Here is a 13,982-nt window from a genome sequence, read left to right as displayed (position 1 = left end):
ATATCTTCAACTCATTTCCTTTGTTATAAATATTAGTTTATATAGCCTATATCCAGTCACAGGAGTCCAGAAAACTAAGCATTTCACTGCATATTATAGCATATCTTAAATAGAAGAGAGTTTTATTTAGGCGACAGCTCAGGATAGAACTTCAGAGTCTGAACATTCTAAATTAAGCGAACTGGCATTGTTGTTACCAAGGAAGTTCCTTCTACTTCACCATTATGACGTAACATATCGACGCTCAGGCTCATACTTTACAGATAGACTTCATATCACGCAGCTTTGCAGCGCATACGGCTGTGTTCATGTCAAACAGAAATTATACTGAATTATACCAGAAATTATAATCATCTCTATGATTAATTAATTATGCCGAAAAGGCCATTGTCGGAGCCAATACCTTCATCACAAGGTAAGTTCAAACTGTTGTGTAGGTATACAGTATATATTTATTTCTGACCAGAAAGATGGTAAGAGTAAATAGGTAAACACAATTAGTTAGCCTTGCAAGAAGCCCAATTTTTAATGTAAAATGTGGAAAGTAACCAAAACAAACAAAGAAAATCACCAAAAAGTGCAGTTCTCAGCCATAATGTTCTTTTCAGGTAAGAGCCAGGTGGGAAGAAGCCGCCGGGTTGCTAGCACCAGCACCTGCAGCAGGAGGGATGTCCTTCCTTTCAGCTCAGGCTTCTCCAGGGAGCCCACTACTGCACCCTCCACCACTCCGTCCACCCAGCATGGGCACAACAGGCCGGAGAGTGACCGCAGACAGCAGCCAACCCAGGGCCCAGCTTCACCTGCGGCAGCTGCAGCCCCCACTGGCAAAAGCAGGAGAAAGAGGGTCTACAGCGACATGGGGAAGAAAATTACTCAGACGTCCTCGGGTACCACAAACGTGGGCAACATGGCCTCAGGTGTGGGTAGCTCCGAGCGTCCTTCCAAGCTGAGTGGTCACAGCAAAGTGCCCAAGTGTCCAAGAGCAGGAGATGTTGGTGGTTCCTGGGCGGGGCCATCTTCCACTGACCAGAAATCCACATCAAGGACAGCATCACTGCAAATATGCCAGGTCAACGGTTCGGACAAGGCAGAGGCCAACAAGAAACCTCAAGCCGCACAAAAGAGGAAGATGGGTTCCTCGGACAAGGGGACATCTAACCAGAACACCAGCACGGCAAACCCATCAATTATGAAAAAGAGACGTTCTGAGCCTTCCACAGAAAAGACGCCAAGAGAGCCCTCTGACCCAACCCTCCCTCAAGGTTTCATACTATAAAAAAACATGCATTGATAGCCCTTTTATTCATCACTTCCTGTAATCATTGTAGATGGTAGAAATGGCTGCCGAGAGAACATCCCCTTATAACTTGATATAACAAATTGACTTACAGCTCTGTGTATGTTCATTTATTTGCAGCAACCTTTGAATCACGCTACACAGTTGGAGAAATGCTTGGTAAAGGAGGGTATGGATGTGTTTATGCAGGAACCAGAAAGTCTGATGGATTACCAGTGAGTCTCTTCACTTCTTGTTCTTATATATTTTTACTACTGTTTTGTAGATATGTGCATATGTTAAATATCAAATAAAGATATTATTCACTTCTTGGTCTTACTATTTAACATATTCTTGCTCTTATATCAGTTTTCCTTTCTCAGTCAAAAGTCAATTAAATATTTACCTTACTTTATGCAGGTTGCCATTAAGGTGGTCGCCAGGGCCCGTGCACTTAAATATATTACCATGGTAGGTACTTTCTTTAATGGAAACAGTTACATTCAGTTAAACTTGTCATCATCCATATGCATCTGAAATGGTATACTCCTAACATATGAAATACCTCAGGCATGTCATCAGTGATCTCAGGTCACATCCAGAATTCACATCCCAACAGCTGTGAATCTAATTCCAGTTCCAACTTAGTGGTTTTGTTGTAATTCTTCTTGTTTCCCTCGGCTCCTCCCTCTAAGCCCGCCGACGGCGTGAGCCTCCCTCTGGAGGTGGCCCTCATGAGAATAGTGTCGAGCCCCCGAGTGTCCCAACATCGCCAAGCTCCTGGAGTGGTTTGAGGGCCCCATCGTCTTCATTTTTGTCCTGGAGCGCCCCGTGCCCTGCATGGATTTATTGAACTACTGCCGGAGACTCCCAAGCCGCCTCAGTGAGAACCAAGCGAAGCACATCATGCGTCAGGTGGTCCTTGCTGCAAAACACTGCCGAGACCGTGGCGTTCTACATCGTGACATTAAGCCAGAGAACCTCTTGGTGAACACTGACGATGTGACTATCAAACTTATTGACTTTGGCTGTGGAGACCTCTTGAAAGAGAGCCCCTATGACACATTTGCTGGTATGGTGAACATTACTTTCATTCACTTGTGAAAGTGGAAAATTTGTGCCTATCAGATTGACTTTTCGACATGTTTGTCTCTAAGGCTGTCTCTCTGGCTTCATCATTTTCTATGGCAGGCACAAATGCATTTATCCCACCAGAGTGGTGGTTACAGAAAAGCTACCAGGGCCGCCCTGCCACCGTTTGGTCCCTGGGTGTGCTGCTCTATAACCTCCTCTGTGGCAAGCTGCCATTTGCGGGCGAGGGCGAGGTTGTCTCTGGACACCTGCAGTTCAGCAGGGGACTATCCTGTGGTGAGCCAATGCAAGAGCTTTTAAGCTGTCTGGAGTTTATGGTTATTTTTTATCCTTAGACAACCTTCCCCAAAGAGGAGATGCAAAGAGAAGTCCAGGTGAATAGTACTGACACACAGAGTTAACAAGACTTTGTTTTACTCTCCTGTCCAATCCTGTAACTGTGCAGAATGCCGCAATCTCATTCACTGGTGTTTGAGGAAAGACCCAACCAAACGGCCAGTCCTGGAGGAAATCCTCCAGCACAAGTGGTTCTCCACAGAGTAGGGTTAGGTTACAGCAAGGAGAGAGAGGAGGAAACTGTAAGACTGATCGACAGTGAATATCAGTGTTACACACATCACAGATGAAAAGCTTTGTTATTTTATTTTCACCAGCTGTGTGTATATGAATGTGTTATCTAATATCTTTTCCATCAGGAAACATCAGGAACTGACATTGGGGTCTATTAGGTCCACAAGTGCACAGGGGCATCTAGTCTCAGAAGGGTTGGTTGATTGAGATTGTGAGGTGTCTCACTGAGCTCTCCTAACCCTGCTGGGTTTATAATCCACCATGAAGAAGTCCCCCTGTAGACGGAGCAGGCAGCATCTACCATCCCATATCTGGTGGGTTCAGTTGGCAATTTAGGTTTTCCAAAAGAACACTTGTGTTTAAGTGTATTTACAAATTGGCATAAAAAGTTCAGACACAACAATGATACTACGCACATTGAGCTTACATGAGAATTACAAATTGTAGTCGTCTTCTTCTCAAAGGCCTGCTCCGGAGAACACCCCCTATGGATGACCAGGTTCAGCCGGGCTGGTTGAATGTCACTCTCCCAGCCTGGCTGGCTGTTGGCTGCACACCCAGCCAGTATGTGTACAAGTACCACGGACTGGGCCTGTTGTGGGAAGCACTTTTCATTTCAGTAAAAAGTAAGAAGTTACTGTTATTAACTGAACAGCTTTGCAAAATATTTAAGGCCGTGAGATAAGAAATGCATTAAATGCTGTTATGTATTGTTAATTATTGTTTTGAACAAGGACTGCTCCAGAAAGACATTCATCTGAGTCTGCTGTTTCCTGCCTCCATCTCCACTGTACCAGCTATCTCATTTTAGCAATGAAATAATTTTCATGAAATTATGAAATGTCAATAAAAAAACAAATGAGCATACAATTGAATGTGTTTTCTTTTCAGTTTGTCAATTAGGCAGGTCATCCATTATGTACATAGTGTGGATTTGTATTTAAAAAGGCAACCTTAATCCATCAGAAACAACTGTTTGGCATCTTAAAAAAAAGGTGTTACATCCATGCAACATGGCATAATGAAAGGAAAGAAAATGGCTATATAGACACTTTGAATCCACCCACCCTACAGTGGTAAAACTCTTTAACTGTTCAGTGCATAATCATTTAAACAAACTGTCTTACTGACAGCCCTATATTCTCTAGATGTATTATCAGAACCATTAAAAACGTAACCAGATTTATGTTACAGTACCAACATATATTTACAACAAACAAGATTAGTGGGCTTTCAACTGTCACAAATTTCTTGACTGCACCCTGCCTTCACAAAACTCATGAGTGAGTAGACTGCAGTATTCATACAGTTCACTGTGTGCCTAGGAAACACAACTGCTTGAGACCTGTCAAAAATTCACTGAAACAATTAGCCCCAGAGTAGCACAAACTGTCTTTTTTCTTCAGAACAACCAAAAAAGTGGCACCACAATCAAGTGATCAACATGTTATCAACAAGATCTGGGGACTTTCAATTGAGGAAATGTTCTTTACTGCGTATTCAATACTGTGTAGAGTGTGCCGTGTAGTCACGGCTCAATGCACCTAATAATCAAGAGAGTCTTTGTTTTTTGTCATGTGTCACGCCCTGTCTGACTGCGGAGTCCACACCGGTCAGAGAGGCTCTGTCCACTGCACATGGGGGGTGTTTTTTTTCCTGGCTCTGCATCTCCGGGCGGCCTCTCTCCACATGGCTCTCTTCTGCTTCTGGATCTGTTCGGGAAGCTCACGGATCAGCTTCCTCTTCTTCTGGTATCTGGAGATAAAAAAAGAATACATCATAATTATGCAGTCAATGGTGGATAACAACTTCCAAGTTTGAACTATTCAGCTTTTCATTTTCAGGCCTTGGTTAAGTTGACTAAAGCACAGTAAGGCATTGGTGACAGGAGCCCTTTTAAAAATACTTTGATATTTAAACAAACCATAAAAGCAACATTTGTATTACCTCTATTCTCCCACGTTCCCAACACTAAGACTAGCACAGAATCATGATTCAGAGTCACAACAACAGCCTGCTCTGTACCTGCGTCTGTCTTTCTCCAAGTAGGCTTGGAGCTTCTCCGGGTCAGAACGAATCCTCTCCCTGTAACGCCGCTGTCTCTCACGGTCATCAATCCTCTCTAAGTTATGGACACAGACAAGCCGACAAACAAACACGTCAAACATGCCACATATAATCACTCCCCTTGAACCTGTTTAAAAAAAAGACATACTTTTAACCCTTGAGACTGAGGGCAGTCTTCTGTCTTCTGTCAGTCGAGCATTGCGGTAAGTAAGTCTACTTCTGGTTCCAAACGCACCGTCTCTGAAGTGGGTGATGCGGGATTTTTCTTGGGGCTCTCTCTCCAGAACACACGAGGTAGAACTGCCCTCTTGGTCCGTGCACACGTTCTCCTCCTTCACCTCAAACTTGATGTAAACCGTGTCTGTATTAGGAGGCTCCTCTTTTACCACAGGGCAATTCATCATGTCTGTGTGGTTTTCTGAGAACCCTGATAGCGTGAACACAGGTCCATGATGTCCAGAAGAACCTGTAGCAGAGTCTTGCGGTACTGCAGATGTCTCCTCACTCAGACATTCAACCTGGTTGTCAATACTATGATCTATAACAGAGGTAAGAGAACAGAGACAATTCAGGAAGAGATTAGTCTGAGGAAAGTAAATAAATAAAAAACATATAAACTAATAACTGGGCAGTGAGAAAACATTTTTGTGTAGCTGTTATATGCTGTGCTATCTCAAGCTGTGAATTTGTAACAGACATAATTGCAAAGACAAGAGGATCGATAGCACCTTTGCTTTTCAGCTGTACTTAATGGCTTTCTACTTATATCTGCAAGTGTAAAGTTGATAGATAAATAGATAAAAGAGTGAAATGTATTCTAACTCAACAGCGAGACTAGGCAATTCAAGGTGCATGAAAAGATTACTGGGTCTGGGTGGACACTTACTTTTGGACTGTTCTACACAGCTTTGGGGTGTTGACAAGGCTTCATTCACGGTTCCATTTTCAATCTCCACGCTCCATCTACTTTCTGGCACATGTGTGTCAGTGCTTGAATTGCACCTCACATTTCCTTCATCACTTTGTTGTTGTTGCTGAAACCCCACAAGCTGGCGTAGAAACGCGAGTTCTTTCTCTGCTTTATCGACCTCCGCTTTGAGTTGTGCATTCTCTTTTTCCTTTTCTGTAACTTTCCTTTGATAGTACTGAAATCGGCTTCTGTTTATGTCATTTATCACTTCTACTACGCTAAGAACAGCTGTTCTTAGCGCAATCTCAATAACACGGGCTTCCTCTTCACTTCGTATTAGACAAATTTGATGATCTGAATTCATTTTGATATCTTCCTTATAATAATTCTATTTTTTATTTCGTCCAAATAGCACCTTAGGGTTATTACATAGTCATTAAAGCACTAAAGTCATGCTGATTATTATGAGTCAGCCGTCGCGTTTCTCCATGAAAACGTTTCTTCTTCCTCGATGTGAGAGATTTTAACGCCATGCGGCACGTTATCGCCACCTATTGGCACACACTGACTGTGGTGGAAAGCAGTGTTACTGTCTATATTTTCAGACCCCAATAAAGTTACCAGCAATGTGTTCACATGTTTTGGCATAGGCTAAAGTTTGGGATACTCTGTATGATTAATTTGGTTGTTGAAGCCTGATATCCATTATAAACTTAAATCTTAAAACTTGGGCTGAGACAAGGAGGGCTGATTTCTCAGCTATGGAATAGTCCTCTTCTTGTCTCAGCTAAAGTCCAATTCAACTTCAACTTAAGATCTCAACATAAGATGAAATCTCTGTTTTTCTTCTCAATCTTTTTTTTTTTTTTTACCTCTGCTTATTTCTTCTAAGCGAACCTTATTCTGAGATTTAATTTCAATTGAGTCTTCCTATTGGATTTTTTAATTTCTTATACTGTAAAGGCAAAACCATAAAACCAACTTTCATCAAATGATACATTTATTTGCAATATTAGTTATCACCTTTTTCGTGATAAAAACTCTTCTTCGGCAGTTAAACATTTAAAGAGTAAATTCAACATGAGCACATTACAGTCAATTCCATTGACACCTACATATATAACAATACTAATTATGCAATAAATAATACTTCAGCACTTCTGAAAAATGTTTCTAAACTACAGCCCATTCCAAAGCAATGACAAGAAATCTGAATAAAAAAGATGAAAAAAGACATAAACTCCTGAGTAGGGCAGGGCTTTTTTCGTCTTGGTACTGCTAAGAAACTCTGTGGTGAAGTCCTTATGTGCTATGACTGTCCCACCAAGAAGTTCTGCTCTGGTGTCAGGGGCCAGTTGACCTGCCCCGCCTGGTGAGGTGTCTCCTTTCTCCCTTCATCACAAACCCCCACCATGAGTGACCATTTTGAAGGGAACGTCTACTACTAGGTGTCCTCACTGCCTTCCTTGCCCCCAATCTGATATCCAGCCTGTCAGGGCCTTGGCCAGAGACTTCTTAGCCCGGCTTCTCCTGGCTGCCTCCCTGGACCTGTAAAGACAAATTCTGAAATCAGGCTTAACCTAATGACAAAATAATAATCATACCATTTTGAAGTTCGACCATTTTAAAGTTGATGGTATTTTCCAGGTGCTGAACACACTAAAACATTAAGAACTGCTGTTTATGTAAATGACAGAAACAATATGGCCGCGTTGATGTTGTGTGCACTTTATGTCAACGCATCACTATGTTTTGTTGATGTTGTTCGCTTGTAGGGTGTACCTGCACCGCTCCTTCTCCGGGTAAGCTTGCCACCTCACAGGGTCCGCTTGAAGCCTCTGTCTGCAGCGTCGTTGCCTTTCTCTATCCAACAATCTGTACAAGGCCGACAATTCACTTTGTGTATTCAACTGAGTGAAAACACAAGCAAAGAACTTTGTTCTGTAACTACAGGTATGGGCAAACCAGTAGGATTCCAAGATGATTACCTTGTTCAGCAGAAATGATTGTTCCTCAGTAAGCATTTCAAATAAATACAAATGGCCAGCATACTTTGGCACCACAGAAACCATCTCAGTAGGAGGATGCCACTAGCACTCCGAAGGACAACTGCCCTCTTGGTCCGTGCACATGTTCTCCTCCTTCACCTCAAACTTGATGTAAACCGTGTCTGTATTAGGAGGCTCCTCTTTTACCACAGGGCAATTCATCATGTCTGTGTGGTTTTCTGAGAACCCTGATAGCGTGAACACAGGTCCATGATGTCCAGAAGAACCTGTAGCAGAGTCTTGCAGTACTGCAGATGTCTCCTCACTCAGACATTCAAACTGGTTGTCAATACTATGATCTATAACAGAGGTAAGAGAACAGAGACAATTCAGGAAGAGATTAGTCTGAGGAAAGCAAATAAATACAACACATATAAACTAATAACTGGGCAGTAAGAAAACATTTTTGTGTAGCTGTTATATATGCTGAGCCATCTCAAGCTGTGAATTTGTAACAGACATAATTAAGAAAGAGGATGGACCTGCTTCGTGTTGATGTAGCTGTTGATATTCTGGGCTCACTGGCGGTGGTGAGAGGATGGCAGTCGCATCTTTTGCTGCCCTGCTCTTTGCTTTGGCTAATTTCCATCTACTTCTTATTGCCATCTGCTCGCTCACGTTGCACTCATGCACGAGTTTCTTCTTCCCCAGCTCCCTGTCTCTTTTCCATTTCCTCCTCTCGTATTCTAGGTATTTTGCCCTTCTCTCGGGATTTGTATCTCGACGGGCTCGGTAGCGCCTTTGCTTTTCAGCTGCACTTAATGGCTTTCTACTTATATCTGCAAGTGTAAAGTTGATAGATCAATAGATAAAAGAGTGAAATGTATTGTAATTCAAAAGCGAGACTAAGCAATGCAAAGTGCATGGGTGCATAGCAAGAATACTGGATCTGGGTGGACACTTACTTTTGGACTGTTCTACACAGCTTTGGGGTGTTGACAAGGCTTCATTCACAGTTCCATCTTCAATCTCCACGCTCCATCTACTGTCTGGCACATGTGTGTCAGTGCTTGAATTGCACCTCACACTTCCTTCACCACTTTGTTGTTGCTGAAACCCCACAAGCTGGCGTAGAAACGCGAGTTCTTTCTCTGCTTTATCGACCTCCGCTTTGAGTTGTGCGTTCTCTTTTTCCTTTTCTGTAACTTTCCTTTGATAGTCCTGAAATCGGCTTCTGTTTATGTCATTTATCACTTCTACTACGCTAAGAACAGCTGTTCTTAGCGCAATCTCAATAATATGGGCTTCCTCTTCACTTCGTATTAGACAAATTTGGTGATCTGAATTCATTTTGATATCTTACTTATAACACTTCTATTTTCTTTTTCGTCCAAATAGCACCTTATGGTTATTACATAGTCATTAAATCACTGAATTCATGCTGATTATTATGACAGTCAGCCGTCGTGTTCGGTTCCGCCATGAAAACGTTTATTCTTCTTCGATGTGAGATTTTAACGCCATATGACACGCTATCGCCACCTATTGGCACACACTGGCTGTGGTGGAAAGCAGTAATGACTTAAGATCTGTTACTGTCTTTATATTTTCAGACCCCAAGAAAGTTACCAGCAATGTGTTCACATGTTTTGGCGTAGGCCACAGTTTGGGATCCTCTGTATGATGAATTTGGTTGTTGAAGCCTGATATCCATTATAAACTTAAATGTTAAAACTTGGGCTGAGACAAGGAGGGCTATTTCTCAGCTATGGAATAGTCCTCTTCTTTTCTCAGCTCAAATCCAATTCAACTTCAACTTAAGATCTCAGAATAAGATGAGATCTCTCAATCTCAATCTATTTTTTTCTCAATCTATCTTGGTTTATTTCTTCTAAGGGAACCTTATTCTGAGATTTCATTTCAATTGGGTCTTCCTATTGGATTTTTTTCATTTCTTATACTGTAAAGGCAAATCCATAAAAACAACTTTCTCATCAAATGATACATTTATTTGTAATATTAGTTATCACCTTTCAGTTATCACCTTCATGCTAAAAACTCTTTTTCGAAAGTTAAACATTTAAAGACCAAATTCAACATGAGCACATCACAGTCAAATTCCATTGACACCTAATATATAACAAAACTAATTATGCAATAAATAATACTTCAGCACTTCTGAAGAATGTTTCTAAACTACAGCCCATACCAAAGCAATGACAAGAAATCTGAATAAAAAAGATGAAAAAGGCATAAACTCCTGAGTAGGGCAGGGCTTTTTACGTCATGGTACTGCTAAGAAACTCTGTGATGAAGTCCTTATGTGCTATGACTGTCCCACCAAGAAGTTCTGCTCTGGTGTCAGGGGCCAGTTGACCTGCCCCGCCTGGTGAGGTGTCTCCTTTCTCCCTTCACCACAAACCCCCTACCATGAGTGACCATTTTGAAGGGAACGTCTACTACTAGGTGTCCTTACTGCCTTCCTTGCCCCCAATCTGATATCCAGCCTGTCAGGGCCTTGGCCAGAGACTTCTTAGCCCGGCTTCTCCTGGCTGCCTCCCTGGACCTGTAAAGACAAATACTGAAATCAGCCTCAACCTAATGACAAAATAATAATCATACAATTTTGAAGTTCGACCATTTTAAAGTTGATGGTATTTTCCAGGTGCTGAACACACTAAAACATTAAGAGCTGCTGTTTATGTAAATGACAGAAACAATATGGCCGTGTTGATGTTGTGTGCACTTTATGTCAGCGCATCACTATGTTTTGTTGATGTTGTACGCTGGTAGGGTGTACCTGCACCGCTCCTTCTCCAGGTAAGCTTGCCACCTCACAGGGTCCGCTTGAAGCCTCTGTCTGCAGCGTCGTTGCCTTTCTCTATCCAACAACCTGTACAAGGCCGACAATGCACTTTGTCTATTCAACTGAGTGAAAACACAAGCAAAGCACTTTGTTCTGTAAATACAGGTATGGGGAAACCAGTAGGATTCCAAGATGATTGCCTTGTTCACCAGAAATGATTGTTCCTCATTAAGCATTTCAAATAAATACAAATGTCCAGCACACTTTGGCACCACAGAAACCATCTCAGTATGAGGATGCCACTAGATGCACTTGATGTTCCATTGCTGTGTCATGCTAACACTTGATGTTCCATTGCTGCGTCATGCTATCACAATGCATTCCCTCCATGACACTGTACCTTTGTCTGTCCCTCTCTGCGCAGGACTGCTGCTGGTCAGGCTCAGCACGCATCCTCTCCCTCCGTCGTCGCTGCCTCTCTCTGTCCATGAACCTGGACATGGTTGTTAGGGAATGGGTTTAAGGTTTTGGTAACACTTTAGTTAATGGGTGAGTTCATGACACATTCATAGCAGCTGTCATAAACTACACATAAAGCATTCATGACTGTTTCATGAGACATGACTCAACATTCATACCAAACCTTTCATGAATGTGAAAGACAGAACGATGACAACTTGTCAAAATAAAAGTCCAACAATCGCACAGCAGCATTGCCGTTTTTGTTCCAAACCTCTTACCTGATCACGTCACATCTGAGTCAATGGGCTACTCCAGTGCCAAAATGACAGAACATGGTCAAGCAAATAATTTTTGTTTCATAAAAATGTATTTGTTTTATGATGTAACCTTTGCGGATGATTTCTCATCTTTTGCTACTGGGAATGTCCAACCGTTCCAGGTTACACAAATACAGATCAGCTGAATGTAGGCTAGTTTACCTCCCAGTGATTACAAATAGTTCACAACTTGTATAGTAAAGTGACATTCTATGTAGACTTCATAAGATATTCATGAAATATTTACAAAGGCTGGAGAGAAAAACGGCAATGCTGTCTTGAAAACGGCAATGCTGTCTTTGCGATTGTTGGACTTTTATTTTGATAAGTTGTTGTCGTTCTGTCTTCCACATTCATAATAGGATTGGTACGAATGTTGAGTTATGTCTCATGAAACAGTCATGAATGCTTTATATGCAGTTTATGACATCTGCTATGAATGTGTTATGAACTCACCCATCAAGTAAAGTGTTACCAAGGTTTTTTATGGGTTTATTTATTACATGCCCCTGAATGCACAGTAGAAATGGCTAAGCTTTGAAACATGACTAATAATGTATGTGTATCTAAATATGTGTGCATGAGTATGTGTTTGTCTGTTAGTTCATTCTGATGTGTGCACACTCATCATATTGGGGCGTGGTGAAGTAGCAGTAACGCCAGCACAGGTTCGATTCCCGAACCCACCGTTGTGAGATTGTGTCACTTTGGATAGAAGTATCTACTAAATATCAATCAACTTTAACTTTATTTAGGGGTTACTTGTGATGTTCTACTGCAGTCTGTCCTACTCCTTTCTACCTTCGTCTTTCCTTTTCATCATCAGACTGCTTCACAGGGTTGGAGCGGATCCGTTCTCTGTAGCTGCTGTCTCTCTCGGTCCATCAATCTCTCTGAAACATACATCGAAGATATAATTACATAAATTAAATAATAATAAAATAGTACAAAATAAATACCAACAAACATATTATTTTTTCTCAATGACACAATATGTGATGATCATTTAAATAATGATATTGTAAAATTATACAAACAGTACAAGGACATACTTTTAAACCTTGAAAGTGAGCACAGGTCCCCATTTTGTTGTACAAAATAATAGTTGACATCCTGTGACCCAAACACACCAGCTCTGTGTTGGGTGGAGAATATGTGTTCCTGAGTCTCTTTTTCTGTAACACGCAACAGACGGCTGACTGGATTCATCTCTTTTATCTGCTGTCTGGTGTCAACAATATCAGCCTCAGGAGTTGGCCTTTTCGTCACCATGTTATCCGTTTGTGCCATGTTGCCTGTTTCCGTGTCTGAATTCTGTGACATGTCTTGGAAGGCGTAGTTATTTGGATGAGAGTGATCCTTAACGGTTGGCCCAGTTTGATATTCTGTGTCACTCAAGCCATGGCTCTGGGATTCTGCTGTCATTTGCTCTGGAAGAGCAATGACCATATTCTTCCTACGTTGGTACCTGAAAGGACATATTACACAAACATGCACGATCAATGACAAAGTGTGTGGAATTATGTGACACTCCTAACCTGTTGTCTAATAATTGCTCTGAATATCGCATAGAGATACAGTATGTATTAATTAATGTACATATAGACTGCTGTCACCGGCAGACAGAGTTACCCTGTGTTGTACCTTTGTCTTTCCCTCTCCCGGTAGGCCTGCTGTTTCTCAGGGTCAGCACGGACCCTCTCTCTGTGACGCCGCTGCCTCTCTCTGTCCATCAGCCTTTCTGGAACCAAAACAGCTACCCATGAAATACTACAACTTTACTTTACTCTAACTACATGAGCAGACAAAGACCAACAACAGTCACATTAGTTGGTCAATAATTAAAAGTGGGCATAAACTTGCTTTTAAGGCTGGACAGTGAGCATAGTCTCCCATCTTGCTGGATGAAGTGGTTCTTGGCATCCTCTGTCCCGGAGATGCCATCTCCATGTTGGGTGGGGCACTGATGCTCACGAGACCCTTCTTCCGGAACATTCCACAGAGAATCGCTATGGTGTTTGTTATGTGGTGGGTTGCTGTTGTGAGTCTCCGTCTTCACCACTGGGAGGTCCATATGAGCCCTGATGCCAGTGTCCATGACAGAGGTTACTGTGAAAAGGCCTAGCAGTCCAGGTTGGTTTGATGCCAACAGTCATCAGGGGCTGGGTCTGCCTGATGCTACCTCAATGTGTTCTGTCTGGAAGTCAGACTTGGGAGACTGTGGATAAAACAGCATCTACAGTATATGACACAGACCAAGCTGACTTAAATCAGATTTATGAAGACAAGTCAAGAATTCCCACTGTGCTAAAGCTATAAAAAGGGAAGAATGTGTAAACTGGATTATAACGTCACTGTCAATTTGGTTGTATAAATTTGAAAATAGAAAATAGATTTTGTCCTCCCACTAAATGAAAATAAAGTTGGAGGGCATTCCACAAATATGGCTAGATAACTGTTTGAGTAAAACCAGGAATTTCCTTAAGAATTAAAA

At 41.9% G+C, this 13,982-nt stretch overlaps 2 protein-coding genes and 1 long non-coding RNA gene across 7 annotated transcripts; 1 reads left to right on the top strand and 2 right to left on the bottom strand.

The window, feature by feature from the left end:
* The first annotated feature begins 289 nt into the window (after positions 1–289).
* Positions 290–3,755, top strand: LOC125306408 (serine/threonine-protein kinase pim-1-like). The gene is given in 11 exon segments (XM_048261755.1): positions 290–415; positions 609–1,262; positions 1,418–1,512; positions 1,697–1,747; positions 1,972–2,025; positions 2,027–2,348; positions 2,468–2,644; positions 2,814–2,946; positions 3,064–3,252; positions 3,403–3,564; positions 3,673–3,755. Coding segments are annotated over 8 exon segments (1,494 nt in total). The 5' UTR covers positions 290–372; the 3' UTR covers positions 2,912–2,946; positions 3,064–3,252; positions 3,403–3,564; positions 3,673–3,755.
* A 48-nt stretch (positions 3,756–3,803) lies between these two features.
* LOC125306410 (trichohyalin-like) lies at positions 3,804–9,649 on the bottom strand. 5 transcript variants are annotated; one of them, XM_048261757.1, is made up of 6 exons: positions 8,869–9,649; positions 8,446–8,742; positions 8,048–8,262; positions 5,241–5,328; positions 4,964–5,060; positions 3,804–4,693 (listed from the first exon to the last, which is right to left on the bottom strand). In XM_048261757.1, the coding sequence occupies exons 1-6, from the start codon at positions 9,251–9,253 to the stop codon at positions 4,552–4,554; spliced, it is 1,224 nt and encodes a 407-aa protein (XP_048117714.1). In that variant the 5' UTR covers positions 9,254–9,649; the 3' UTR covers positions 3,804–4,551. The 5 variants fall into 5 exon arrangements, with proteins under 5 accessions (XP_048117714.1, XP_048117713.1, XP_048117716.1 ...); XM_048261756.1 differs by having other exon boundaries at positions 5,154–5,328; positions 8,869–9,644; XM_048261759.1 differs by lacking the exon at positions 8,446–8,742 and having other exon boundaries at positions 5,154–5,328; positions 8,869–9,642.
* A 245-nt stretch (positions 9,650–9,894) lies between these two features.
* LOC125306146 lies at positions 9,895–13,225 on the bottom strand. Its single transcript, XR_007195501.1, has 6 exons — positions 13,133–13,225; positions 12,541–12,956; positions 12,290–12,381; positions 11,110–11,202; positions 10,704–10,796; positions 9,895–10,469 (listed from the first exon to the last, which is right to left on the bottom strand). It is a non-coding gene; the product is annotated as an uncharacterized LOC125306146 (long non-coding RNA).
* Positions 13,226–13,982: the final 757 nt, after the last annotated feature.

This window comes from Alosa alosa, chromosome 13 (assembly GCF_017589495.1).
Source record: "Alosa alosa isolate M-15738 ecotype Scorff River chromosome 13, AALO_Geno_1.1, whole genome shotgun sequence".
NCBI lineage: Eukaryota > Metazoa > Chordata > Actinopteri > Clupeiformes > Clupeidae > Alosa > Alosa alosa.
This window is presented reverse-complemented; position numbering and strand designations above follow the sequence as displayed.

What these genes read in the sequence shown, in the direction of transcription:
- LOC125306410 (XM_048261756.1), bottom strand. Translation starts at nt 9,253, where the DNA reads ATGAATTCAGATCACCAAATTTGTCTAATACGAAGTGAAGAGGAAGCC. An exon ending in TTGAGGTGAAGGAGGAGAAC is followed by an intron (nt 5,329 to 8,047) that starts ATGTGCACGGAC and finishes AAGGAGGAGAAC; the next exon opens with GTGTGCACGGACCAAGAGGG. An exon ending in CTCAGTCTCAAGGGTTAAAA is followed by an intron (nt 5,061 to 5,153) that starts GTATGTCTTTTT and finishes TCCATAACTTAG; the next exon opens with AGAGGATTGATGACCGTGAG.